The sequence below is a fragment of the Parus major genome, chromosome 11 (assembly GCF_001522545.3).
Source record: "Parus major isolate Abel chromosome 11, Parus_major1.1, whole genome shotgun sequence".
Lineage (NCBI taxonomy): Eukaryota > Metazoa > Chordata > Aves > Passeriformes > Paridae > Parus > Parus major.
In genome coordinates, this window is record NC_031780.1 from 17,398,885 (window position 1) to 17,424,962 (window position 26,078).

Sequence of the window (26,078 nt, forward strand, 5' to 3'; positions counted from 1 at the left end):
GCATATTCCAAGTACGATAGAGTGCCCTACTGAAAGGAACTAAAAGTATAGGAGGAAAAAAACATAGTTTTTTCGTTCTCAACGTATTTCTGTTTATGTTGAGGATAAGTTCTGTGCAACATCTTCAATTCAGCACTGGGAAACAGTTAATACAGACTGTATCAGGCCTGTGCCAACATAATCAAGTGTTACTGCACCATGCACAGGTACAATAAAATGCTTCCTCAGCATGTTGCTTTGGGGCCCTGCAAAGGTAACTGTGGTAGCAAACAACACCCTTCCAGTTTTGCATTAATTCTGTTCTGCAAACATGTTGAAGTGAAAAGCAGTGATTTTTTTTTTTTTTTTAATTTGCAAAATGGAAGGAGCAGCAGTAAAATGGAGGAATTTCCCAACTATTGAAATTTCTTTAAGATGAAATACAAAGGTTGAAAAAGAAATTGTTTATTTTAAATAAGCATGAAGAAATACTACACGTTTTTTTGATAACTGTGTATTGAAAGGAGGGGATTTATGAAAATTCAACTCTGTGCTCCACAGCTTTTAGCTGATAAAGCTACCCATACAGTGCAAACCAATAGTCACAGATGTTAGTGCAGAAATAAATCTTACAGTACATTTTAATTACAAAGGACATGTCTTTAAATATTATGTGTAGCACAGATGATACTTACAAAACAAACTTGAAAATCTATTTAAAAGCCCCCAATGAAAACAAAAGACTTTATAACATGTTAGTTCAAGAGATAGTATTTCCTTTATTACAATTTCTATTTCTCCTTGCTTGGGAAAGAGATAGATTATTTTGAACCTGTTTGCCTTTGGAATGTATGGAAAATAGGTAGTCAACTTCCAGTGAATTGAAACTTTCACCAGAGGAAAAAGCAAGATTAATTTTTAAGACTCATATGGAAAACTAGGCTTACAGGGTTTTTATCAAACCTGTCAATTGGCTGCTGTAGAGATTTGACACCAATGTGCTGTCACTGAGGTAAAAGCAGTTATGGCAGTGAAACAAGGAATGAAGCAGTTAATGTTAGTGCTATAACTCTGACCTCTGAACTGCAGTTCAGTAATCATTAACCACAGTATTCACTGTCTTATCTGCATGTTCAGACAGCAGTTCCAGGTTTTGAATTAAAGTGTCACCTGAGCTCTTCACTAGGCCTCTTGAATGTCCCTATTCCTCATTTTTTGTGTCATCAGGCCAGTAGGAAACGCAGAAATCTCTACAACATCAGAATGAGACTGGGGACATTTATGTGAAGACCTTTCCAGTATTTTAAGATGTGTACCTGCAGCTTTCTGAAAAGCATCAACAGCATTTTCAAGTCCAGCCTGGGTCTGACGATTGCATCTTGTTCCAATCTGTGTGTAGAGAGCTCCAATGTTGAATAAAACACTAGCTTTTTCAAGCAACAGATTTTGCTGACACACTGGGACACCAGTGAAGGAATCATACCTTGGGGAACAAACATTAGAAGTGTTAAGATTAGCAGAGTCCATTGAAAAAACAAGTACTTTCATTGTTTTTCTGAATGAGTAGTGGAATTCTTAACTGTTCTGCTACAGTGAAAATGAAGGTGAACAGAAACACCATTATGTTCCGCAAGGACAATCCACATAATTAAAGCAAGCCAGGGAACAGCTTAATTAGAGACAGTTTTCAGCAGGTTTTACAACTCAGAAGTGCTCATAAAACATCAGAGGTGAAGAGCACACTGGGGAAGTATCCATATGTGCTGCTATGTTCTCTTAGATGTTGCCAAAGGTCTACCACCAGCATGGTCAGATCCTCTACTGCTGGTGTTTAAAGTTTCTATTTGTAGTTCTGACTAGAAATTTACCAGTTCCTCTTGGCTACATGGTAGTCATCTTTTTTCATCATAAAAATTTTGAATTCAGAGTCAAATTTTGCTCACTGATGTAGTAAATACTCCCTTACAAAAAGTTAAGTCGCTCCTTTCTCTCTTCTGGCCCAAGTGGCCTTAACAAATTGAAGGAGGGGAGTTAAGGTTTGACCCCATTGCTTGTCCTCATTTTGTACACCTAGGTTCAGAATTTGGAAACATCTGTAGCTGTCCAAAATGAAGATCATTTTCTCTCTTTCTGCCTTGTGCTAACCTGTAGCCCAAATCATAATCTAGCCAATGGTTTCACACTAAGCATGTAAAGGGTGTACTGTATTTGGGTTTCCTCTTAACTAAAAAAAAAAATAAAAACATAATATAAAAAAATTGTCAACACACACTGCAGGGATTCAAGAGGAGGCACACACTCACATCAGCTTAAAAAACAGTTCATGATTAACCAATGTTCTGGGGAGAAAAAAAAAAAAGTACCAAGAGAAACTTGAACTACACACTTACCATGTAAATAAAACTCCAATGTGCCTGGTGGGTGGGAAAAATCTGTTTTCTACATAACCAAGTTGCAGGAAATAGCTTATCAACATCTCAATGCCAGCTTCATCTCGGCTAGGAGTGCGGCAGGCCTTAAATACAACAGATTAAAATGAAGTGCATTCTGTTGAGTTACAGGATGAATACTGAAACCCCAAAGATAAAGCTCTGCTTCCTTTGGCCTTCTGCATATCATAGAAATGTGTGGAATCTGAGAACAGTAAGCTTAAAGACATATGGATTCATGCCAAAAGTTTTTCAGCTGCACACAAGCAGCACATAACCCTTAAAAAAGCAAAAAGAATGTGTTTGGCAAGTCTCAAAGTTTATTAAATAAAAGATTGTAGGTATTTTATGAAAGCTAAAGAGAAGGCTTATGTTTTTAGCATAGTGCAGGAAACAAACAATAGTTAGAAATACCCACCATTCTACTACAAAATTTTACCACTTCAACACTCTTCCTGCTAAATATAAAATACTTAAAATAAAAAAAAGAAAATATGAATTAAAAAATAATAGACAAGTCTTGGATTAATGAAATTTACAAAGTTACACCAATAGCTCAATAATTTTGCATAACTTCATCTGTTTCTTCGCTTTTTCTTTACTCAGATTGTAAAACTCTTGGACAATGGAGATTCATGCACCATGTCTCAGAAATGAAATTAATAAGAATATAGTAAGCTCTAAGTAAAAAATGTCATATTTTCATTCCATACTTGAACTTACTTGTCTCAGATCCATGAGATCTGCTATTTCATCTTCATACTCTGAACTGTCTTGACTGTAATGTTCCAGAATAAAGTCCTTAAAAAAGGTAAAAAATCGGAATATCTAAAATTAGCCTATTTTTTTCTGCAGTTACAAACAGTATGAAATTGATTCAGTTGTGATCTGAACAGTGTCTACTCCCTTTTAGTCAATAGTACAGTAACATATAGCAATGAGACTACAATAAGACAGTAGAATTATGATTTGATATCTTAGATAAATTTCACTGTGATGTAAAGGAACCAAACATCTGCTACATTAGCTCCAATTGATTTTAAAACAACACTTAGTGGTTTTGACAGGGACAAAGGAACCCTGTTATCTAAAATGACAAGAGGATCAAGTGACCATAAAAACTTAACAGAAAGAGACTGCCAACTTCTTGTGAGCTATACTAGGGCAATTCCACTTAAAATAACAAAGCTGCAATGACATGAAGTGGTACCACGATCTGACCATGGAATTTAACCCACAGAAATAAAAATAGAGACAAATGCTACAGTGATACAAGATGGTTTACCCTGAGATAAAGATTTATATTGCACAACACACAGAAGGTCAGAAAATACAGAAGATGGCTCAAGCAAAGTATATTAGTCAAGAAACAAGCAGTGTTAATGCTGCAACACTGCTTCCCTACTGAGCTATCTTGGTTAGTGTAAGTTGGTGTAGCACTACATTATGCTGAGTAAAACCTTCATTAATACCTCCTTTCACCCTTACATCAGTAATCAATACTCTTATTAGAAACAAAACCATGGAAGGAATTTTTATTCTTTGGTTTAACTCTAGACTTCAAAGAGGAATTTCTTATATTTGGACTTTTTGTCCTAATTAGGTAGGAGCAATGACCCAAATAATTGGTAGTTAATTTTTAACATGTCATGATCTTGATTTTAGGGCAAAACAAAAATTAATTTGTACCTAAATTACTTCTGTTTCTGTAAACAAATCTGAAATGGAAGTTATTTCTTTTAACTATTCATTCTGAAATGTGCATGTAAAATTTACCTTGAGGGGGAGTGTAAAGTCTACATCTTTGGTTTCCTTTAGGCCAAGAGGTACCAAGGGAATACTGAAAGTCTCTCTATGGAAAAAAAAAAAAACAAAAAAAATCAAATTTTTTTTTTCCTGCTCCTGTTACAGTGACTTTTGTGTTATTTGATGACAGAAGTTCATACACTGATGGGGTAAAGAGAAAAGTATACAGTTCCTTCCTGCACAAGAAAAGCTGCCTAATGGCCCATACTTCTCAAGAAGAGAGTGAAGAAAGCTACTTGCCTGCATGTTTTTTTTTTCTTTCATTTAAGCCTATTTTTCCTTCAGGCAAAGAAAAGGAGTCTCTAAAAGGCTGCCTTACTGCAATTTAGCTCCACAGGTGCTAGGAGATCTGCCACAGTTAAGAGCCATGATAAGTATCAGTAGTTATAATCAGTATTTTACCAGTGGTTTGGTGTGGAGTAGCTATGTCTGTAACACAAGAGAAGCAGGGCCAAAGTATATCAGCTTTCACAGTGAAAGGTCCAGGAGCAGGAGGTCCAAGAACTACTTGGTTTCCAGACAATGCTAGGTGTTAACCTCTAGACAAGTCAACCTCTAGAATAACAAAGGGCAATAAGGATGAGAACTGACTTAAAAAAAAAAAATCAGAATTGCTTCCAGATACATAGTTTGTTGTGTAGATTTAACAGATCAATATCAAGCAATTATAAAGTTCATCTAATATTTTCATTTTTCCTGAAAACAACTTTTTGACTGTCTATTCATTGTTTAGAGCATTCCATTACCAACTACAAAATCCCACATTCATTTATGGTCTTGTCAGCAAAACCAGCTTTCTTACTGGTAAAAATTCCATCTAGAGAAGGTGGCAGGAGGAAGGCAGCTTCCTAAGCAGAGGAAGAGTCCTTCATGATCCAGGAACTGGCTCTGCTATCTTGAAAAGAACTTCCAGGATCCAGAGCTAAAACACCATTTCAAGTGGTGCAAATGATCTGATTTCTGATGAGCCTTTTAGAAGAAACCTCAACACATTTACTACAGATTGTATCAAGACTTTTTCCTCAAAAAGAAGTGACATACATGGAAAAGAAATCCTAACTTACTGATTTAATCCATTCTAGTACCATCCACAGTCCCTGTAGACGTCAGCATTGGTCATTCAAAGGAAATTAATTTTTTTTGCCATAGATAAGGTGCCACACCCATAGAACCAACATCATGAGAGTATTGAAAGTTAGGGAGGTGATCCTGGCTTTCCAGAACTGACTAAAAATAACTAAAAATAGCATCACACTTCTCCATCCAGAGATGGATGAGATGTGTGCAAGTACCAGGAGGGCCAACCCTTCAGATTGTTTTAACACAATACAGGCTAATACAGTAAACCATGGGTGTGACCTTATGGTGACAACAGTATGCACAATAGTCAAAGAACAACTATTAATAGCTACTTGCTGTTAAAGGCTGGAGAGCAGTTACAGGGAAATTAATTATTTTAGCTGCTGAAGCATAAAAAGCATTTAGAGCTTAGAATGAAAAGCATCAGAAAGGCAAAACACCATTCAAAATAGATTGGAAAAGCAGGATCAGGAGAGAATAACAAGCATACTGCTGTCCAGCCTCAAGGCTTCTGTCTGCCCATCCTGTCTGACCTACTGCCCATCCTTCAGTGAGAATCCAAATACATTTAATATTCTTTAGCTAGAACAAGAATTGGCACTTGTGGAGCCCTGCTCTTGTTTCCACAGCTGTAACTGCTCTCTGTGCCCACATGCATCTATGAAGACCAGTAAAATCTTGAAAAAGAAACTCAAATCTTAAAAAAAGACCAACCAAAAAACCCCAAAATATTTCCGCATCAAAGAGTTGTCAAAGTTTGCCATGGGAGTGGAGGGTAAGAAGTTTAGCACAAATTGCTGTTTGAGAAAACTACAACATAGATATTCTGCATCAAGTCAGCATTCAGTTGGAAGTTACCTCTGGAAATGTGCTTCATCCTTTTACATTAAGAATTCCTTGTAACCCAACTGGAAGTTTAACACCTAACTGAGAACAGTGCTAAGAGGGACCCAAAATTGTACCCCCATCACATGAAGCATTTCAATTTGTACCTTGAGCTGCTGCTAATCAAATTGTAAATATTTAGTTTCAGGAGCAACAAGACATATAACTGATACAGAAATAATTTCAGTATGCAGGCAATGAATACTCCTTAATTTTGAAGTTTTATCTTTGCATTTAAAAATTAATGTGCACTTCAAAGTGGAGAAAAATGTCTTGGAAAAAATCCAACTTCATCTACTAAAAATTCCTCTACTTTAGCCAAAGAATTTGTGTTTTTCTGTGTCACTGAAGGGCACACATTCAAGATTACCTAGTCTGCTGCAAACATCAAACCAGCATTGTGTTTCTGCTCTCCAGCTAGAGGGGACTGTTGCATGCAGATTTGAGCAGATATTACTGTATGGCTAAGTTTGGTCACTCCAGAGTGCACCGAGCCCATCAGCCACCCCAGAACTGGAAACTGTGGCAAGTGCCAACTGTTTGCAGCATAGCCCCAAGAGCTTGCAATTCTCACAATATTCTTCAAAGGAACTTCATATCCAAGGATTAGTGGCATTTCCCAAGAGAAGGACAAATATGCAGGCTAACCCTTAGTCAACAAATCTACCATCAAGTATGTTCTCTTCCTATCAAACTCTGTTCTTTCACATGATTAGTGTCCAACATTCACACTCACCTAGAAACAATTTTGTTTTCAAGGGTAAACAGAAGATCTGTTAATAATTGAATAACTTAGCTTTATACTTACTCTGCATTTTGATAAACTTCTACTGAGATATTAAGTCCTTCCAATTCTTCCTTTAAGATCTGCAGGTCTGAGTTTACAAAACTCAGTTCCAGTAGTACCTGCTCTCGTACTTTGTTGTTGGTGGTTGCTCTGCAGAGACATAACAATTTTTTATTGCTGAGGAAAAGGTTTTCTCCAAGCTTGGTTGACCCCCTTCAACCTTCAATGCAAGCATTCTTAGCATTTTTAAGATTTCTTTTTATCTCCTCAAGAGATGATACAAGACCTCATGTTTCAGAATTTATTAGGTTTTTCTGTCAAGAGAGTGCCTGGGATAGTTTCCTGATAACAGCATGCAGCCACAGAAGATTTCCTATGTGCACAATTTTCTGTGTATGATTAAGGGTCAAGCTTACTTTCAAATGCACTTATCAACAAAATTAAAGCATCTTAAACTGAATAACTATCCTATTTTCAGATTATGTGATTTTTTTTTTTTCCCCAATTAAAGAAGATGGGAGCATAGAGGTTGGAGGAGTCAAGAGACATTCTTCAACAACAGACTTCCCCACCTTATAAATTGAATAAAGATCTCTTGAGACTTCTGATCTTGAGGATAAAAGAAAATTCTCCCAAAAGTTAATACAGAAAGAAGTAACTTTCAACCAGATCTTTTAAATACATGACAGTTTTCTCTACAATTTGATTTTGTTGGATGTAAATACAATTTTGTTTGCTTGTTTCCTTTGCCATTTATGTATTTAAATGGCAACACTGTGAACTGCAAGCACAATGGATGTTAGTATTTAACCCCCCATAGCATTTCTGTGTGATTACTTATTTGTGTATTTATATCACAATATATATAACACAATATTTATATCACAAATTTCTAACCTGCTTCTCCATACTGACAATTTTATTAGAATATTACACTTTTCAAGATACTTAAATCATCTGTATCTGTAAATCCACAGGTATGAGTTTAAGATAAAAGGTATCCATGCGTAAGATATTAGTTTGAATCTTAAGACAATAACAAACCTAAATTTGCAGCATTTTACATTTACCTTTGTTTTAAGTCAAAATTCACCTTCATAAATATTTATAAACAACCATCTCATAAATCTAGGTTCCACCTGGAGCAGTTCTCCAGTTTTATGGAGCACCTTGATAAAGAACTAATTATTCCAAGACTTAAATTCTGAGTTTTTCATGTTATAATTGAGTTATCCGTGACTTTTCTAAGCTGCACTTTATTGAACACCTTGGATTGTTTAAATTAAGCAATGTTAACATCTGTTGTTTTCATAAGCCAAACTGGATACAAAGAAATGGTGAGGTGGGTCTTCCTTGATAATGGCAGCACCACACAGATAAATGGGCAAGTTTTGATGCTACAAGAACTTTAATTATGATATATTAAGGCTCCATGTTTGGTCTAGCTTACCATCCTCCACAGGAGGGATTCTACCTGAAACCCTAAAGTTCCACCCAGATTGACTTCTCTATTTGCTCTATTGCTATTAACACTCATATCACTTTAATATAATTACCATTTCATGTTTTTTACACTGTAGACATCCCTTTTATTAACAACCAGCCAAAGACAGCAACAGGGGCAATGTGATATTGTCAAGATTCACATAACTCTACATGGAATTTAATTTTAATTCAACTTCCAGAGCAAAAGACAATAAAAAGGAGAGGGTGACTTTTAGAAATTCTAAGAACAAAAATCTTTGCACTCTATGGATCATGTGCTTCAAGCCTAGTGCTTGCTTTCAACCAAAAGTAAAGAAACCTGCATTTCCAGTTTTTTCTTAAATCCTACTCCAGGAGGCTTCTTGTGGACAGCAATTGGTTTGTTTCTTTTAGAGCTTGATGAAATTCAAATAGAATCTGCAAACATAAAGCTTGTTTACATTTTTCTTTGGGAGGCTGCAGATAAAACCAGTCATGTGAACTGTCTAGTGGTCAGGTTACTGTTAAAATTGCTTCTTTCAAAGAACTAACAAGTTTTAGTAGTTCAACAGGTGTAAATTCATTTTAGAGTTCTAAAATCTTAAAAACAAGTCTGTTCCTCTACTCTTAAATAGATTTAGTTCCCACTCCTGTAAATAGCAACTTCAGTACTTCAGCAGTTAATACTGGCATCAGAAACAGAACTTTAGGATATCTGGGTTAAACATTACCAGTTTTCACATTAGATCTTACTCATTTCTTTAGCCCTTCCAAAACACCCCTGAATCAACAAGCAGAAACATCAACTGAATGAAGCATTTTGTTTCAAAAGAAGGTATAATAATTTTGCTAACCATACAAAAAGTAGTAAAATTCTAATCTCACTCCTTAAGTCAATTACAAGAAAACAAAGCAAACTTAAGTCAGTCACAGAGGCTAAAATTACCTAAGTTTTCAACCTGTCACATCTTTTGCAAGACTGGAGATAAAAGCAGGTAACAGACAATAGGCAACCTAATGATTAATGACAAGTTTAAGAAAATTTAATTTATTTTCACTTCTTTAAGTAAATTTACTAGGTTTAGTTTTTGAAGACCCATTGTTGCTCCAGTTGCAGAGAAACTGACACTACAGAAAACTATTGCAGATGAGAATTGGGATAATTTTCAGTTCTTCTGTGTAAGATTGGAAACCTACAGGCTGTTTGCCAAACAGTTAATCACAGGATGTAACAGCCTTAAGACAGGGTCAACATAAGGCTATTCCTATGGGAACAGCCACATAGGAAAACATACCCTAAAAGAAAATGTAATAGATGAGGTAATCTCAAACTGTAGGAGAATTTGGTGGCAACTGGTGGTAGCCCAGCTCAAATTACATGTTTGCTACCCTGCTACTCCTATCTCATTACTACATGGAGTACAGAAGGCAGTGGATGGTCCTTTCTACTGTGCAGCACAGAACTAAAGGATCTTGGAAAAAGCCAACAGCATAGTGGCAATACCTTTATTTGATTTGAGGAGTAAAAAGGACTCATTTCAATATTCAGCAAGGTTCACTTGCCATTATCATTGGCAATAAAGCTGAAAAAAGAGATCAACCTAAGAAAGTCTAAGATTCAGCTCATTTACTACAACATAGCAGGACTGAAAGTGCACTTGACAGCAAGTAATGACACTAGATCTACAGCTTGAAAAAAATTCAGGGAGCTTCACAAATCATTCTACAGTAAGAGATGCAGCATGTTTGGGGAAAAAAAAAAGGAGAAAATACAACAGCTAAAAGACTTCAACAAAATTAAAAGAAAATTAAGAGAAAAAGATTTTTAAAAAAAATTAAAAGAAAATTAAACAGCTGTTGCTTGGGCAAGAAAACTAAGTAAGTATGACACATACCTTAAAAGATTTTCAGCACCAGCTCTCATTCTCACTGCTCTTAAGATCTGTTGGTTTAGAACAGCTCTTTGATTTTGCAGTTTGCTTCGTCCAGTCTCAGCAAGAGGATTACATCCCTAGAATTAAGAAAACAAGTTTTTTGTTGCTTTGGAAGAAACTTAAGAGTGACTAATATTGAATTTAAATGAACTTTAATAGCATAGGTTCTGTATGAATACAAATTAGCTACCTTGATATCAATGACAGTATTTCTTGTCTCAAACTTGATTGTCAAGACCAAGAGAGACCATGACCACAGTACATTTTAACATCAAAATCCAGAAAAAATACTTGTTTTAAATCTTAAGTACACATGTGAGTCAGTCTCTCCTAAAAATATTTTCCAGATATTTTGCAAATGCAACCAAATTTGACAGCATGTTAGTAAGTTTCTGGGGTTTTATGAAAACAGTATCTGTAGTCAAGACAGCAACTCCCATCAAAGCTTCTGCTTAACCCCTGCAAAATATCAGTTCCATACTGGGATATATGCAGCCTTGAAATACAGCTCTGTCCAAAACAGAGTGTGGTGCTCATAATTTGGGGCTTAAAAACCTGCTCCCAGTTTTGGGATCTCTGATCTTTCCTTCTGGTAGCTCAGACCTTCAGTACAATTCCTACCCCTCCTTCCTTAGGCTCCTGGCTTCACACCTCAAATTTACCAAAGTAGAGCTTAACAGGGTAAAATAATTATACCTTCAGACTCTTATCAAATTAAGCTCTTAAAAAGTAAAGTGTGAAATCTGGAATTCACAAGAATGCATACCTTACACAAGTACAAGACTCAAACTGCTGAAACCTGTGTTTGAGCAGGACTGAGCCATTGTATTCTGAGCACTGATAAGCTAAAACTGCTACAGATGTATAGAACTGCATGTTTGTCTTTTTTTGTTGTTTCAGGGAAACCCAATGTTAACACCTTTTTAAAATATGTTAGAAATCTCCCTTTCACAATCTATTCTTTGCCTCTGCCACCCCTTTTTAAAAAAGCACAAATGCCTTTGAATCTCAACACCCGGAGCCCACCAGCACATCCTTGCTGGTTAACCATTAGCCTTAACTAATAATTCCAAAGCCTATAAAATCACTGTTTTAAGGCTTACCCTTAAATGAAGAATGTCCTTTTTAGTGGCCTCACTGGGTATCATTACTAAGCTTATCAGGGTACTACTGTGTCACTACACAAGAAGGAGGTTCAGACCTCTCTGAATCTTCTTTCAAGTACTCCAGCCACTAAATTATGCACTGTTTTGGACCTCTCCCTCTTAGTTTTGACTAGAAAAATTTGATTTTCTTATAAGAGCATTTAGAAGTCTATTAACAAGCTCTAATTATGTGTGGTCAAGCAATGACATACCAGCAAAACAAAAGTATTTAAATAGAACATGAAATTCTGATGATGTATTTGTAGTTCAGTTCTTGTTAGTGCTGTCAAGTGAAAGCAAATTGACTTGACAACAAATGAGCTGATGAAACTCTAGCTCAACTGAGAAGGCACACAGCCCAATAACGTTAATTTTACATATCTAGTTTAAAGAGTTTGTAACAAATAGGCAAAATGACAAGAAGCTTGTGCAAACATCTTGAGGAGCACCATTTGGCAGGTGACTTCAGAAAACACACCACACTGAATTACTGCATTGAAACACCACTCACAGCACAAGCCCACGGCTCTCTTCGTTGACAAAGCTCTCACAGCGAGCTTGGCACCTCGCATTGATCTGGTACCACCTAGATTTTTAGCAATGGGGAGGGGGTAGATTCTGTGAGAAGCTGCTGGAAGCTTCCACCACGTCTGACAGAGCCAATCTTTGCTGGCTCTGAGGATGGACACGCTGCTGGCCCAGTTAGAGATGCTGGTAACACCTTTGTGATGACACATTTAAGAAGAAAACCAAATGGCGCACACGCGGTTTTTTCCAGGGATGGCGAGGTGCCACGGTGAGCTGTGCCAGCCTGGCTGCCCCTGGCCAGCCCTGCCACGGGCAGAAGGGCAGGACTGGCTTTTCCTTCCCGGTGTCCCACTTGAGGAGAGGTGTTAAATAATTCCAGCACTGCTGCAGCCGCCACTGCCCGAGCAGCGCTGGCAGGGCCGGGCTGCGGAAACATGGCGAGCAATTGTCTGATGCCAAACCTTGATTAAAAATCAACCTTTTAGCACTGTGGGATCCTGCAAGAGTCTTTGAATTAGTGGGACTTGTTGGCAATGGCACCCACGAGCAGCAGTTTCTCTTCTAGTCAGAGGAGAGGAGGAAGGGAGGGAAAACAACGTGGCAGCACCAAGGCCTGTGGGAAGGAGAGGGCAGGAGGTGCTCCAAGAGTCGGAGCTGAGATTCCTCTGTGAGCCCTGGGGAGGCCCACGGTGAAACAAACCTTTAGAAAGCATGAAATCCACAGGGGATTTCACAGGGATCCACTCACAGCCCGTGGGAAAGGGCTCACAGGGGAGCGGGTGGATGCCAGAGAGAGCTGGGATGCAGTGGGAGAGCCGAATAGAGAGAGTGGGCCCTTGATTCCAAACTGGAGCAGGCTCTCCTCAGAGAGCTGCACCCTGTGGACGATGACCCATGCCACAGCAGTTTTGGGATGACTGTCTGGCCGTGGGAGGGACCCCACAGCACAGCAGAGCAAAGACTCCTCTCCCTGAGCAAACAGAAGATCTCAAGGGATGAACTGACCAAAACCCCCACACCCTGTCTCCATGTGCTGGCAGTGAAAAGGAGGGAGGGGCTGCAGGTGAAAAAGGTGTTTTAAAGGCTTATTTTATTTCTCATTATCCTCCTCTGACTCTGTCAATAATAAATTTATTTTATACCTTCAAATTTGAACCTGTTTTGCCCTTGGAATGTTTTCTTCCCAGTCCTCATCTCAACTCATTAACTCTTCATTAATTCCTTTTTTTTTTCCTCCCTTTTCTCTGCCCAGCTGAGAGCAAGAGAGCAAATGACTTCTGTGGCCAGAGTCAAACCACAACACACACAGCGGATGAACTTTTCACTGGAGGGAATACAGACAGGCAGCAAACTCATTCATTCATCTCAGAATAAAAGTAGTCCTTTAACTACCAAATACTTTATGCTCCCTTACACACAATTATACACAAAGACATAAGCAAGACACACACTTCAGTGTCCAATATGGTCTTGTAGCCACAACTTGCTTTCTCTTCTTAGTCTGGTTCTTTTTCTGGGATGCAGCTGTTCTTCCCCACTTTGCTTTTCCTTCATTGTGTGTCATATAATCTTTTCTACTACTGCTATTCAAAGTCTTATCACCTTCCATTCTACCCATGCCATTTTTCATTTGAACCTCACCCATTATTTCCTCTTGTTCTTGCATTCATTTTGAGTATTTATTTCTCATCTCAGACCTATTATCTCTCTATGCACAGGTATTTCCTTCCAACTTCTTTCTTGACCAATCAGTTCGAGCATCCTTCTAAAATGTATCCTTGCCTTGCCCTTCATTTTTTTCTATAAAGCTGCAGCTTCCTCTTAGAACTCCCTGGCCCTTTCTGTGTGCCAAACATGTTTGATGACATCATTCAAATACTTCTTTACAGCTTCACTTCTGAAAAATTCCTCAGGAAGATCAATAGCCTAATTCCCCAAGCACATGAAGCTCATAGAAGTGATCTCTTCATTTTAATGAACTTTTGATCAAGCTCCCACAGTTGTGAACGAGTACAGAACTGCAGTGATCTGAAACCCTCTGCAAAGAGAAAAAGTGTAAGAGGTGTTTCCCTGCATTTCAGGTCCACAGGCACTATTCTCTGTAGGAAGGAAAACCAGCCCTTGGCCCGAACAGGACAAGGCACCGACAGACCAAGGGATCTGTATAACCTCCAGTGTGCCTGCAAGTGTGACAATTTTGGTAAGAGGCTTCTTATGGATAGAGAAGTCTGTTTTCAGGATACCCTCACCTGTTGCAAGCATATGGCTCCCATTAACTTCACAAAGCCTGTAAGGAATTAGTATTTTACTTTTTGGAAAATGCTGCTTTTTACATGTCCTGTACAGAGGGGTGAGGACACTCAGCTAATTTGTTTTCATTTGCAGGCTCTATTGTAATCAAGCTGGTATAAAACCAATGGGTAGAAGTCTGTGTAGAGGATAGTAAAAATAACCAGTATCTGAAATAAACCCTCAAGAAAGACTGGGAAAGATACCCCTTAAATAGAGCACAAATTCTGTGTACTTAAAAGTTATTTAGCAAACAGGTCCAAGCAAGTGCTTAGTTTTGTCTTCCTCCATGTAGAAGATCCCTTTCACAACCAGCATTTCTACGTGTTTCATGCCAGAAGTCCAGTCATGATGAACACAAAAATCATGACTGTTTGCCAAACAGTGAGTAATGGCAGTAAGTATTCAAAATTAACATAAATATGATTTACAGAGTAGTGGTTTGAACTTTTAAGATGAGCCACACTGTCTGAAGGTGACACAGAGTTGAAACTGGGTGTGCCTCTGTACTTAAAGGAAAACAGTCCTTTCCAGCCAGTGCAGCCTGTGCTGCCTGTCAAGCCCAACAGTGTACACAAATGGCCATATCCTCCAGCTATTTAAACATGTGTGTTTAAATAAGAAGTATGCATGGAACTTATGCACACAACTTCTTTGGTTCTAATGGCAGTCGTAGCAACCAGTGTATTCACACCAGTATTTCTAGAACCAATCCCAAGTCCTGCTGAATTGTCATTTCCCTACCTTCTTGCAGTACTATAATGCATGTTTCTTTCTGCATGTTAGCACTAGCTATGTTTTGAAAATTTAGCTATATACTGCAGATCTTTCAGAAGCACAAGCTTTATCTGAGTATTTTGTTGTTGTTTTCTTTTAATAAAGAGGTAGGGAAGGTCAGGTCTTACAGAGCCTGGTCTACTTGTGCCATGAACGAAGTATTTTATAGTTCTAAGTGCCTGGCACAAAGATTAATATAAAGTTAAAGAACTAATTATTGTATTAGACTCCAAATACATATTTCCTCCTTGAACTTGTCACAACACTCACTAAGCAAAATTAACATTCATGTTTAATCAGAGGCATCTGTCTCTTGACTAACCACGTTTCAGATGATTCTTAGTTTCACATGAAGGCCTACTTTCTGTTTCAGGTTTTATGAATTTGTATATAATAAGTGGATTTTGGATGACAAGGGTTATGAGTCATTGCTATGTTGTTTCTGTCCTGCCAGACAAGTGGAAAGAGAACAAATAGCCAAATAAATATTCCTCTGTCAATGCTAATGTTGATGGTTGCCTGGCTACTAATGACTTAAAAAGAACCCCATGAGCTAAACCCTAGTGGAAGGACAGGTGTGGCAGGTTGGTAAACTGATACATTAACAACAGGTGGGGGGAAGCCCTGCAGAAAAAAGCCTAAAAAGAGGGAAGTTCACAGAGTTAATTAGGCAAGTGCTGATTCATTAGCTAGTTACCATACCTATCATCATCTGCAGTCTGATTGCTGCTGCTTTTAGCCTTCTTCCTTGACACAGGGGACTAATATACAGTCATTCTTTCTGAATCAGTTTGGTCTGTATGATAAGTATCTAGCCTCACAGAAGGGAAAAAAAATCTTCACCTTTGTTCAACTGATCAGAATCTAAAGATTTATTAAGCTAGCTGTCCTACTCCTCTGCCTCTGTGTGGCACAGTGGACTGCTATCCAGAAATACCAAATTGAAGCCAGGATGCTTCATGATGAGCCAGCCAATACCCAGAGAGCTGCAGAAATGCTGACCTTGGAAAATTAACTGGTTTTTTTTACCATTTATTGCAACTTTCTGACTGGTGAGAGAACTTTAAAAAGTTATGGCCAGTGTAACGTGTTACAAAGCAGTAAGCCAAGGTGGGAAAAATAGAGTAAAAAGAACTTGCTAGGTATCTCTTCCTTGTTATGCTCCTATCCACCAAAAAAACCAAACAACAAAACAAAAAAACATCCCCAAACAAACAAAAAACAAGGCAGGCATAACCCTACTAATAGTCCATCACACAAGTACTGGATCCCATGACTGGATGAGTACTATATTATAAATATCCTGAGTTCTGTATGTTGATGTGTCTCAGGGATATTTATTTTGCAAAAGCTTACTGGTTAAGTGGGGTGGTGTGCTGCTAAAAAAAATGGGGGAAAAAAAAAAGGGGGAGAACAGCTTGAAACAGAAAGCTGTTTCTCTCAGAAGAATTCAAAGGTAACTTAAAAAGCCCAGGAAGACATTTGAGAGGCCAAGCAAGCCAAAGAACCATGGCAGGTGTAAAAAATAACCATGGTTGGGAGAAGCATTTTATGTAAGCAAAGCAGCCCATGACAACAGACCTGCTTTAATTACTGTTGGTCTGTTGAAAAATACTTCCTGTCTAAATGCTTTGCTCTACTTTTAAAACAAATTGTTCTTTGCTCTTATCATTAGTTTTGTCATTATTTTCATAGAGAAGCAAGACTGGGGGCAGAATCTGGATGGATGTGTGGGATATGCATTGTTGATTCACACATTGCTGTCAGCAACAGTGAAAGAATGTGAAACTCCATAAAGAATAGGTCAAGATATGAGGCCCATGGTCCAAGAGCACTCACACCATCTAGGAGAACAGGTACAGTGTGCCCTGGCAATGTACACTGAACTAAGCCAAGATAAACAGAACAGTAGCAGAACCAGTTCCTGATACATTATCTCCCCAGAAATTAAAGTTACAGTCAGAAGCTCCATCCTCTGTTTGATGGAAAGTAAGGTGCTTCTTCCATTTTGCCATACCCTCTTCAGGACACCAGCAAGGATATTGTTTGTTGCAGTCTGTTTTGCTTTTAAAAGTAATATTTTTCTCACAAGTTTGGTTGCAGCTTATCAAACAGCTAAACAGGGTTGTTTTGGAGGGGTGATATAGGAGGAAATGAATAGGAGCACCAATGATAAAGTTATACATACCCTGTGTGGCTGCACAGGTAATCTCCTTAAAATTAGATTATTAAAAAAGAAAAATCACCAACAAAAGACACACCAGCATTGAGCCAGATCAAAGCATCTTACAGGTTTAAGGAAAAGTTTCATTTTGCATATATAAATGACAGGTCTTTGCCACGGGGGAAAAGGAGATAATGGGAAAATGTAAGGGAAAGGGGGAAAGGTCCAACTGGAGCAGCTCTGACATCACTGGAAGGGAATGGGGAGGGTAAACCTGAGAAAGGGTGCAAGTGGACTTTAGTTGCTGGCACCCATCACATTTCAGACTCACATGGCAGTCACTTTTTAGTGTGACAACAGAATTCAAAGCAGGAAACACAACTGTGCATGTTTCCCCATTCACAGCCAGACAGTCATAGTTTTACAGGTCCCCCTCCCTACATTAAAAAAAAAAAAAAAAGGCACCAACCAAAAATTAAGTAAGTTGTTTTACATACTGCATCCTGGGGATACTGAGGGCTGCTTTCTGGTATGCTGTATTTAAAACTTCAAAAAGCATAATACACAAAAGAGCTAGAGAGACTTAAAACACATTTCCCATAGTAATTCATTCATCAAAAGAAATTATCAAGAGTCTAAAACAATTGCATACTTTATGAATTGCCCAATTTTTCTCAATTTTAAAATTTCATTGTGCACAATATTCTTAGAAAGTATGGGAGGCAACCTCACTGTAAGTAGTGCTTGGAAGCCATGCTTGAGCAGGACTGATGCACAGCAAGTGTTTTCACCTTCCTACACAGCTTAGAGAATAAAAAAAACTCAATTAATTAAGTATCTTTTGACCTAAAAACACAGTGACTATCCTTGGAAATTCATGTGATTCTACACCAACAAAAGTGGTAACCCCTCAAATCTTATCAGGAAAACAAATAGTGTGATTTAGAAAGGAAGGAGAAAACAATAGCAAGGTAACTCAGGGGAAGGGTGGAAGACCCATGGACACCCATTTCTGTCACTAATTTCAGTCACATGAAATCACCAAGTACACCATTCACAGGGACATGTAGAAACCACATTTTAAGTATCTCCTTGGGTTCACAGCTTGTACATGTCAAAGATTCCAGGAGTGGGACTGTTTTGGTGCATTTTTTTTGATGTTTTGTTTTTCCTCCCCCTTCACTTACAACTTCTAAGTCAGAATTAAAGCTCTGGCTTCTGGAACCGTTCAACAAACACATACCATACATAAGGTATAGTTTTCCTGCTTACTTTTAGGAACCAAAGGCTTTGATCATCTAGCCTAATCTGAAGTTTGTAACTTCACTAAAGACACTTATGAGCCGGCTGAATCTTTCCAGAATCTGAGGGAACAGAGGGAAGAATGTTTCACTGCAGCATGCAGCTCACACAGATTTTATCAGATTCCCACTTCTTCATTACTTATGTCTTAAAGCAGTAAGAAATAGGAAAGATGCTCATGATTAGGTATTAAATTGATCTTACAGTATTTTCATATGAGAAAAACTTTATTCCTGTCCAATAGGCTTTACACTGATCTAATACTACTTCAGTGACTTTAACTGTAACATATAACAAGTTAATTTAAAATTAACTCAGTTGTTTAGCAAGTCTGAGTGTAGAAGATCTACTACTCTTATGACCTGAGGTGCAACTTGGCTACTAAACTTCAGTCAACCCTTATCAGTAAAAACAAATACATGGAAGAGTTGATTTATTTAACTAAAGTTCATGAAAAGTCAACTTTTTTACCAACATGCCTGAAGGCAGCCTATGAGCTTCCTACAGCGTAGAAAACAGACCTATGAAAACTAAGTAATTACAACTTGGCCACATGGTATGATTGAGAAAGACTGCCAAGGACTAAAAGTTCTGCTAAAGACTACTAAGAAAAAAGTAATTTACTCACCAAATATTACAGTAGGATTACTCAAGTAAGGAAGCCAGACAAGATTTGGTCCAAGCTTGTTTCAGTCTGTCTAGCTATTTACAAGGTGGCAGTGATTCCCTGCAGCATGGCTGGCACAGGTAAAGCTTGGCTCTTTTCAGCTAGAAACAGTTCCTCTGCTAAAGGGCAATGTTATTGTTTAAGCTCCTGCAGGCTTATGAATTTGATACTGTGGCAAAAAAATCAAACAGCCTGCAAAGAGGGCAACAAAGCAAAGCGTTTGTGCCTCCCCACCGCGTAATCCAGGTGGCTGCTGAAGTGCGTAATGGGGCTATTTTTGCGCAAAGGGAAGCAGCAACAACCTCATGTACTCAGCTTTTTTTATTCCCTACAGACTAGACATGGTCTTGGATCCGGAATCTTCACCAAAACCCCCGTGTACCTACACCCCGACCAGAAACCTACGGACGGAAGTTACAGGTGCTGCAAACTTAAAAACAGCAAGGGGAGGCCGAGTCAAAGCTCTCTGAAAACGGCATTTTACTGCCCTTTACCTCCAGTGAAGTTCACAGGACGCCACAGGGCTGCATTACAGGCAATACTTAACTATAATTACTGTTGTGCAGAAAGAACTCAGGTGCAAGTTATGGCATTAACCGCCCAGTCAGTCTGAAAAGTAATTAGGGCAGATGTTCATTAGGAACTTCCTAACGAATCTGTTAACTTCGTTACCTTCCTCCAATAAACTTTCTTACAGGTACATAAGGCAGTTTACTAGAGAGCGTGAGAGAAGACGCGGCGAGGAGCAAACGGGGAAGGGAGCAGGGGGGGAAAATTAAATAAAGACAGCAAAAAGAAGGTCGACAAGTGCAATTTGACTCATTTTGGGGAGCTAGGAGGGCTCCTGTCCGTCAGGGTGACGCCCAGTTCAGAAGCAGGAGAGGGCCGCCAGGTCCCCGCGCAGCGCTCCGCCGGCTCAAGTCCCTGCAGCCGCGCTCGGGCGGGCCGAGCTCTCCATCTCGCCTCCTTATCTCGCCTCCTTACCCCATCGTCCCCCAGGGCTGCTCCCCACCCCCGTGGGCTGCCACAGGACGGAGCCCACGACGCTCCGCCGGGAGAAAGCAGACCGCGAACGACAGAGAGGGGACCCCCAGCCCTGAGCCGCCCTCAGGAGGCGCCGTCCCGGGCACGCAGCCCCCTGTGCACGCACCCCACCCGCCCCGGGCTGGCCACCAAGCCCCCCACCTTCCGAAAGTAGCCGTCCCCCGCCGGTTCCGCCGCCTGGCAGCCGCGGGGCAGCAGGGTGTCTGTCATCTTCGGGCAGGCCGGCCAGCCGTCCTTCCACCGCGCCTACGAGAGGAGCTATTCTCCGTGAAACCACGACCCTGCGGAAATGCCACCGCTGCCCCACGGCACCGCCCGGCCCCACCTCCGCTGGTGGCGGGGAGGAGCTGCCCCGCCCCACAGCGCCGCTCCTCCGCCGCCCAGTGGTCCCGGCGAGCTCCTTGCGGCGTGCCCCGGGCTTCTGGCCGGAGAAATGGTGTCCGGGGGGCTGAGGTGCCCCTCGTGCGGAGGCTGTGGCTGTCTGAGAGCGGAGCCCCGTTCGTTCCCCGCTCACTGCGGCCGCTCCACTCGCTCCTCCTCGGCCCTGCGGCCGTTCTCCGCCGGAGTGTGCGGGAGTCTGGCTGGCCGCCCCGAGGGCACCGCTCGCCTCCCGCGCCGCCGAGCCTGCCGACTGCCCCTGGGGGCGGCCGCTCCCGGCACCGTGGGGCCGCCAGCCAGCTTTTCCTGGGGACCGCCTTGGGGAGACGAGGTTCCCCGCGGGTGGGTGCCCCTCAGAGCAGGCTGGTAGCTCCGAGAGCGATGCTCGCAGCCAGCCGCTCTGGGGAGCGTACCGAGCTGCCGGCACGCTTCGCAGCACTGCTCTCTCCCTGGAGCCTCTGGGGGTCCCGGCCGCCTGCACCCTGATATGTGTAAAGGCAGGATATGTGTAAAGACAGGAGCCTGGGAGAGATCCCGGGGACCTGCAGCTGCTCCAGACCGGGTCCCCAAAAGGGCAGCGCTATCGGAAAGTGCTGTGGGACCAGCCCCAACACTGCGGCGGTGTGCAGCTGTTCGTGCTGCAGAGACCACCTGGATGAAACACTCCCGGGGTGTAACCGCTTTCACAAATGTTACCGGACATTTGCCTATGGAATTTGCCAATATTGATCCTATTCCCAGCCATGCCTAACCTACAGCGCGTGCTGCACATTTAGCATTGAAGGATGCAATACTTCTATCGGTATTACCAAACTTACCTTCCTGCCCACCTCCCCTGCCTTACTTCTCCTTTTTTCTTTTTTTTTTTTTTTTTTTTTCCCAAGCTTTCTTTGAATTATGGTGTAGTTGTGTCAGGCAAAAAAAAAAAAAAAAAAATTGAAGAGAGAACTTTTTTTGATCCCAGGAAAAAATATCCTTGGAATGATATCCTTAATGGAAACAGTTCTTTGAAAATACTTTGAAAAGTCTCCAAAGGGTTCTACAGGGCAGGCTGGCTACACCTTGTGTCTGCTGCATGTTTTTAAGGAAGAATACTAAAGTCAGCAACTCAGAAATTTGGATCCAAAGATTGGCTGTCTTGAAAGCAGGCAAATTTTGTTTGTTGTGATTTTTCTCACTCTCACCTCACTATTTTTCCCCAATAATTTTAAGGATACCGGATGAATGTATCAAAATACGTCTTAAATACAAATAGGTGAAAGTAGCAAACTTGCTCCAATTTCTGATTTAAGTGTGTAAAAATGTTTAAATTTTGTGCTATTAAAAAAGGCACTTATCTGACAAAAAAAAAAGATTTTAAAATTTAAGTCTTGCAAACCGGTATAAAACTCCAAGGCAATACATAGAAATTAGTTAAAGATAAATGAGTACTTTGCCAGGGCAGGCTGTGCTGATACAATCTACCAATTAAAACAACATTAATTTAACCCTCTTTCAAGTTTGTGAAAACTGATCTCATTGTCAGGCTGCAGCTATTTCTCCAAGTCCTAAGAGCCTGTAGCCAGACCAAAGGCTCAGTTAACAAGTTAACAGTTAACATATCATGGTTATGTGTAAAACACAAATTTGCAGAAATTTCTGCAGGAACACCAGACGCACTTTCTAAGATATGCTGGTGACAAAATGCAGCCTTTCTTCGTTGCTGGTGGATTCTTTGAATAAAGCAAAGCCAGCACATGCAGTAAGTTTCTACTTAGAGGAGTGCAAGATAGCACGCTCCCTCCCTCGTTGGTGTCTGGGGTACATCACCCAGCACTGCCAGATTAGACATGTGCTTCAATGAAGGGTACTTCATCGGGACTGCTTTAGGACTGACAGAGTGTTTCTTAACTAAATCACTGGAGGTTTTGTGTGCATATAGTGCACATGCTATTTTTGCAAAAGGTGCGTAATGATTGTATGGTCTCAGTAGTGCTCAGCTGGATAATGACTGAGTAGGAGTGCTCTCTGACCCTGGAATGTAAATTGCAGCTTAGAACATTCCAAAACCTGATTTATGCTCAAAAAAACCATGACCCTGCTCTTCTCATCATCTTGGCTCCAGTAGCTTTTGGGTTGCTATTAGAATTCCTAAATAGAGCTGGGTTCATACCACAGACTTTTTCATGATTACTGCCTGAATCAGAAGGCTTGGTTGCTGCATTGTAAACATTGACAAATAGGCAAGAAATACAGACTAATACATTCAGAAAATGGGTTGTAGAGATACAGATGTTTGTTTGACATTTATTTTCAATATTAGAAGAGATTGATTTCTGTGATCTGGTGAACTGGACAAGCACTACCTATAAGAAAGCATCAAATGCTTAAGAATTTACATCTAAAGAATATGAGTATATTCTTCATATGGTGAGTCCTGAGCAGCAGGCCTAAGCTAGGATTGACTTATGATCCTGGGCACTGTGTGACTAACACCATCAGTATAATTTAGCTAAAAATAGATGACCAAGATGCTTATGCCAGCTGTTTAACACCAAACGGGAAAGTTTAGAAACTTTCCCATAATCTTGCGTAGTTTTCTGCAAGAAATGTATCATTTTAAGAAACTTTCCCAACTGACATGAATAGAGGTTTGTTTATATGGTATTTTAGGGAAAATCCACCCAGCTGAGGCCTGGGCTCTGGCCCAGTGTGCCATCAGATCCAGGTGTTTCTGCACTAAAAATATAAACAAGTGACTTTGGCTGATTTGGGCCTATAACAACTGGACTCCTTTTCATGGCAAACTCAGAAATCTCACCTATGGGTAGATGCATCGTGTAGGATTTTCCCAATTGACAGGAAGAGTTCTCCAGGTCCTCCCTGCGAAATGGGGCTCACCAGCAATTGAAATTGCAGACTCTTTAGGTACTTGGTGATGTATCTTTCTCAATCACTATTCTCTTTCTTGTATAGTAATGATTAAGTGCATTAATTGCTTATTTTTGCTTGTTATTAAAGCCAAGTTGTAAGCTTTTTGTTTTATTAAATGTATAATTTTACTTTTGTCTTGCCTTGCTATTCATAGTGAAATAAGACCATTCTCTCCATTGGTTTCTGTGTTCTTTAAGTTGCCCCTTCAACTGGCAAAACAGTTCTGTGTGAAGTGTTGAATCTGAAAGGAATGATTCTTATCTCTGCATCACCTCTCTTAACTTTACAGAACTAGGTGCTAAATGGTTTCGTGCATTTTCAAAGATAAAGCAGCCAGGTGATGTAGACAATGACCATGCTGGAAACAGGCACATAATGGCAGACCTCGAGCTGTCCCATGTTTTGTCCCACAATAGTAAAGGTAAGAGGGATGAGAATTGGGACCAGGATCTGAACACCCTTGCCACAGACACATATATATGATATATATGTATATATTTCTCATACGTTTGCATTACTCCACTCGTTCTGTTAATCCTCTCCTCTTCCTCCATCATATGAAAAAATATAGGAATATAAGAAATCCCATCAATAGTCTTCTCTTTGGTAGCTAGGATATAGTCCCAGTTTGGGACTATTATTGTCAGTAATCCTGATAGCCTGTAGCTTTATGTCAATAAACTCCACTGCAGTGATTTAGCTGAGTTAGTATCATCCTTTATTTCTGAAGATTGCAGTCCTTGCAATGAACTTGCAGAATTGCATGTCTGCCTGCTGTGAGTACTAGGTGAGGAGTGAGGAAACATGATCATAGGTCGATTTTTTCCACTCTCTTTCCAAATAGTATTTGTGGGGAGGAAAACAAAAACAACGATGGCAAATTGCAAAAATAGGGCAAGAGGTACAGTAGCAGCAGTGATGTGAATCTGCTTTGAGACTGTTACAAATTTAAAAGATCCAGTAGATTTTCTTACCAAGAAATTTACTGGGCAACAATAAAATGATATGAAAGTGGTACAAACTGAGTATCATGGGTGTGGATAAACACAATTGCTGTAGATGCAGTGCTCCACTGCTGCTTCTTCACCTTAGAGGTATTAACATCACTTCAGCATTATCTTCACTGAAAAAAATTCCATTTACTATTAAATAACTAATGTGCATGACTATTCTACTGTGAAAACACATTGGAAACAAGACATTGCAGTTTATGTGAAAACTAAGAGCAAACATGGGCAAAATCATCACCACTTTTCCCAGCTAATGCCTTGCCTTTAACTGAGATTGACAGATAAAAGTCTAGGTATTAAAGAACAATATGTGTTATGTCTTTTTATTTTCCAGTCCTTTAAAAAACAAAAAGTAGCACTTTGCAGAAGCTAAAGCAGTGCCTCAGGGGCTGACCTTCAGGTGACTGTTTTGTCAACTGATACAACAGCCCAGAGTTGGCAGGATGAATATTCAGAGAATATTCCCATTGAATGCAAGATAAGGCAGAGATGAGTTTGTCTCTTTTTGTTGTTTGTAAAAATACGGGATTTTTGTACTACCTGTGCCTATGATTTTGGGTTTTTTTCTTAAATACTACTTAAAAAAAAAAAATCTTTAAATGAATCAAGCTTTTGCTTTTTTTTTTTTTTTTATATATCAATTATACCAATTTTTGTCTGAAGCTCCAGTGACTTGCATGACTTAAAACTAATCAACAAATCTATTTGAATAAGTGGTTTTAAATAATACAACAAAAGACAGAACAAGACACTCCTATGTCTGATCTTCTTGATGAGCCAATACAGAACCAGATGTTGAAAACTATGTATTGGAAAACAAAAGCCTGAAGTCCACCTATGGCTTGAGGGCTCAATTTCAACCTTACATCCACTGACAAATATGCAAAATGTCATTCAAAAATGCAGACTATGTTTTGTTTGGTTTTTTTTCACCAGACAGATTTCTGTAAAAAAAATATTTGAAACGTAAGCTATAAACGTAATTTAGTTTATTGCAATTAAAAAAATAGGTTGGAATTATTGTCTTATATAACAGCTACAAACAGCAATTGTCACCTGGTTTAATAATTGTAAACGAGAGTTTAGCATGGAGAAGGAAATACCAGTGGGATGCAAAAGTAAGTCTGACCTGAGAAAAGCCTTAACGTGAAAAAAAAGCTTCAGTATTTGGTTACCCAACTCTTTGAATTGATCAGACAAAACACTCAAAAGGTTTTCTGTTAGCATTGTACAAAAAAAGGTTTATTTAAACCGGTGTGTTAGTCACAAAGTCACATAGTATCGACTATTCAGGAACAATTATTTCCTAAACGAAGCGCAACAGCAAATATGCTAACAACTTGTTTTGCCACTGTATGCTCTAGCTAAGTGCTTAGTAATGATGAGAAAAGATCATGCATGTAGATAGTGTCTGTGGCTTCTACTATATTGTTTCTGAGTGAATTAGAGACCTATGTGAAACAGAGTACTCCCTGTTTGCATGGAACCGTGTAAATA

General features: G+C 39.7%; 1 protein-coding gene and 1 long non-coding RNA gene across 3 annotated transcripts in view; one reads left to right on the plus strand and one right to left on the minus strand.

The window, feature by feature from the left end:
• Positions 1-20,586, minus strand: part of RHPN2 (rhophilin Rho GTPase binding protein 2) — a 29,752-nt gene extending 9,166 nt beyond the window's left edge. The window contains exons 1-7 of the mRNA XM_015639810.3: positions 20,422-20,586; positions 10,326-10,441; positions 6,988-7,116; positions 4,185-4,260; positions 3,132-3,209; positions 2,370-2,494; positions 1,296-1,462 (exon numbers count right to left, since the gene is read on the minus strand). Of these exons, the coding sequence (XP_015495296.1) occupies positions 1,296-1,462; positions 2,370-2,494; positions 3,132-3,209; positions 4,185-4,260; positions 6,988-7,116; positions 10,326-10,441; positions 20,422-20,490 (760 nt within the window). The 5' untranslated portion in view covers positions 20,491-20,586. The remainder of the gene's footprint in view (positions 1-1,295; positions 1,463-2,369; positions 2,495-3,131; positions 3,210-4,184; positions 4,261-6,987; positions 7,117-10,325; positions 10,442-20,421) is intronic.
• Positions 19,217-20,181, plus strand: LOC117245006. Of its 2 annotated transcripts, XR_004499087.1 has the most exons (3): positions 19,225-19,316; positions 19,571-19,656; positions 19,934-20,181. It is a non-coding gene; the product is annotated as an uncharacterized LOC117245006 (long non-coding RNA). The 2 variants fall into 2 exon arrangements; XR_004499086.1 differs by lacking the exon at positions 19,934-20,181 and having other exon boundaries at positions 19,217-19,316; positions 19,571-19,927.
• Positions 20,587-26,078: the final 5,492 nt, after the last annotated feature.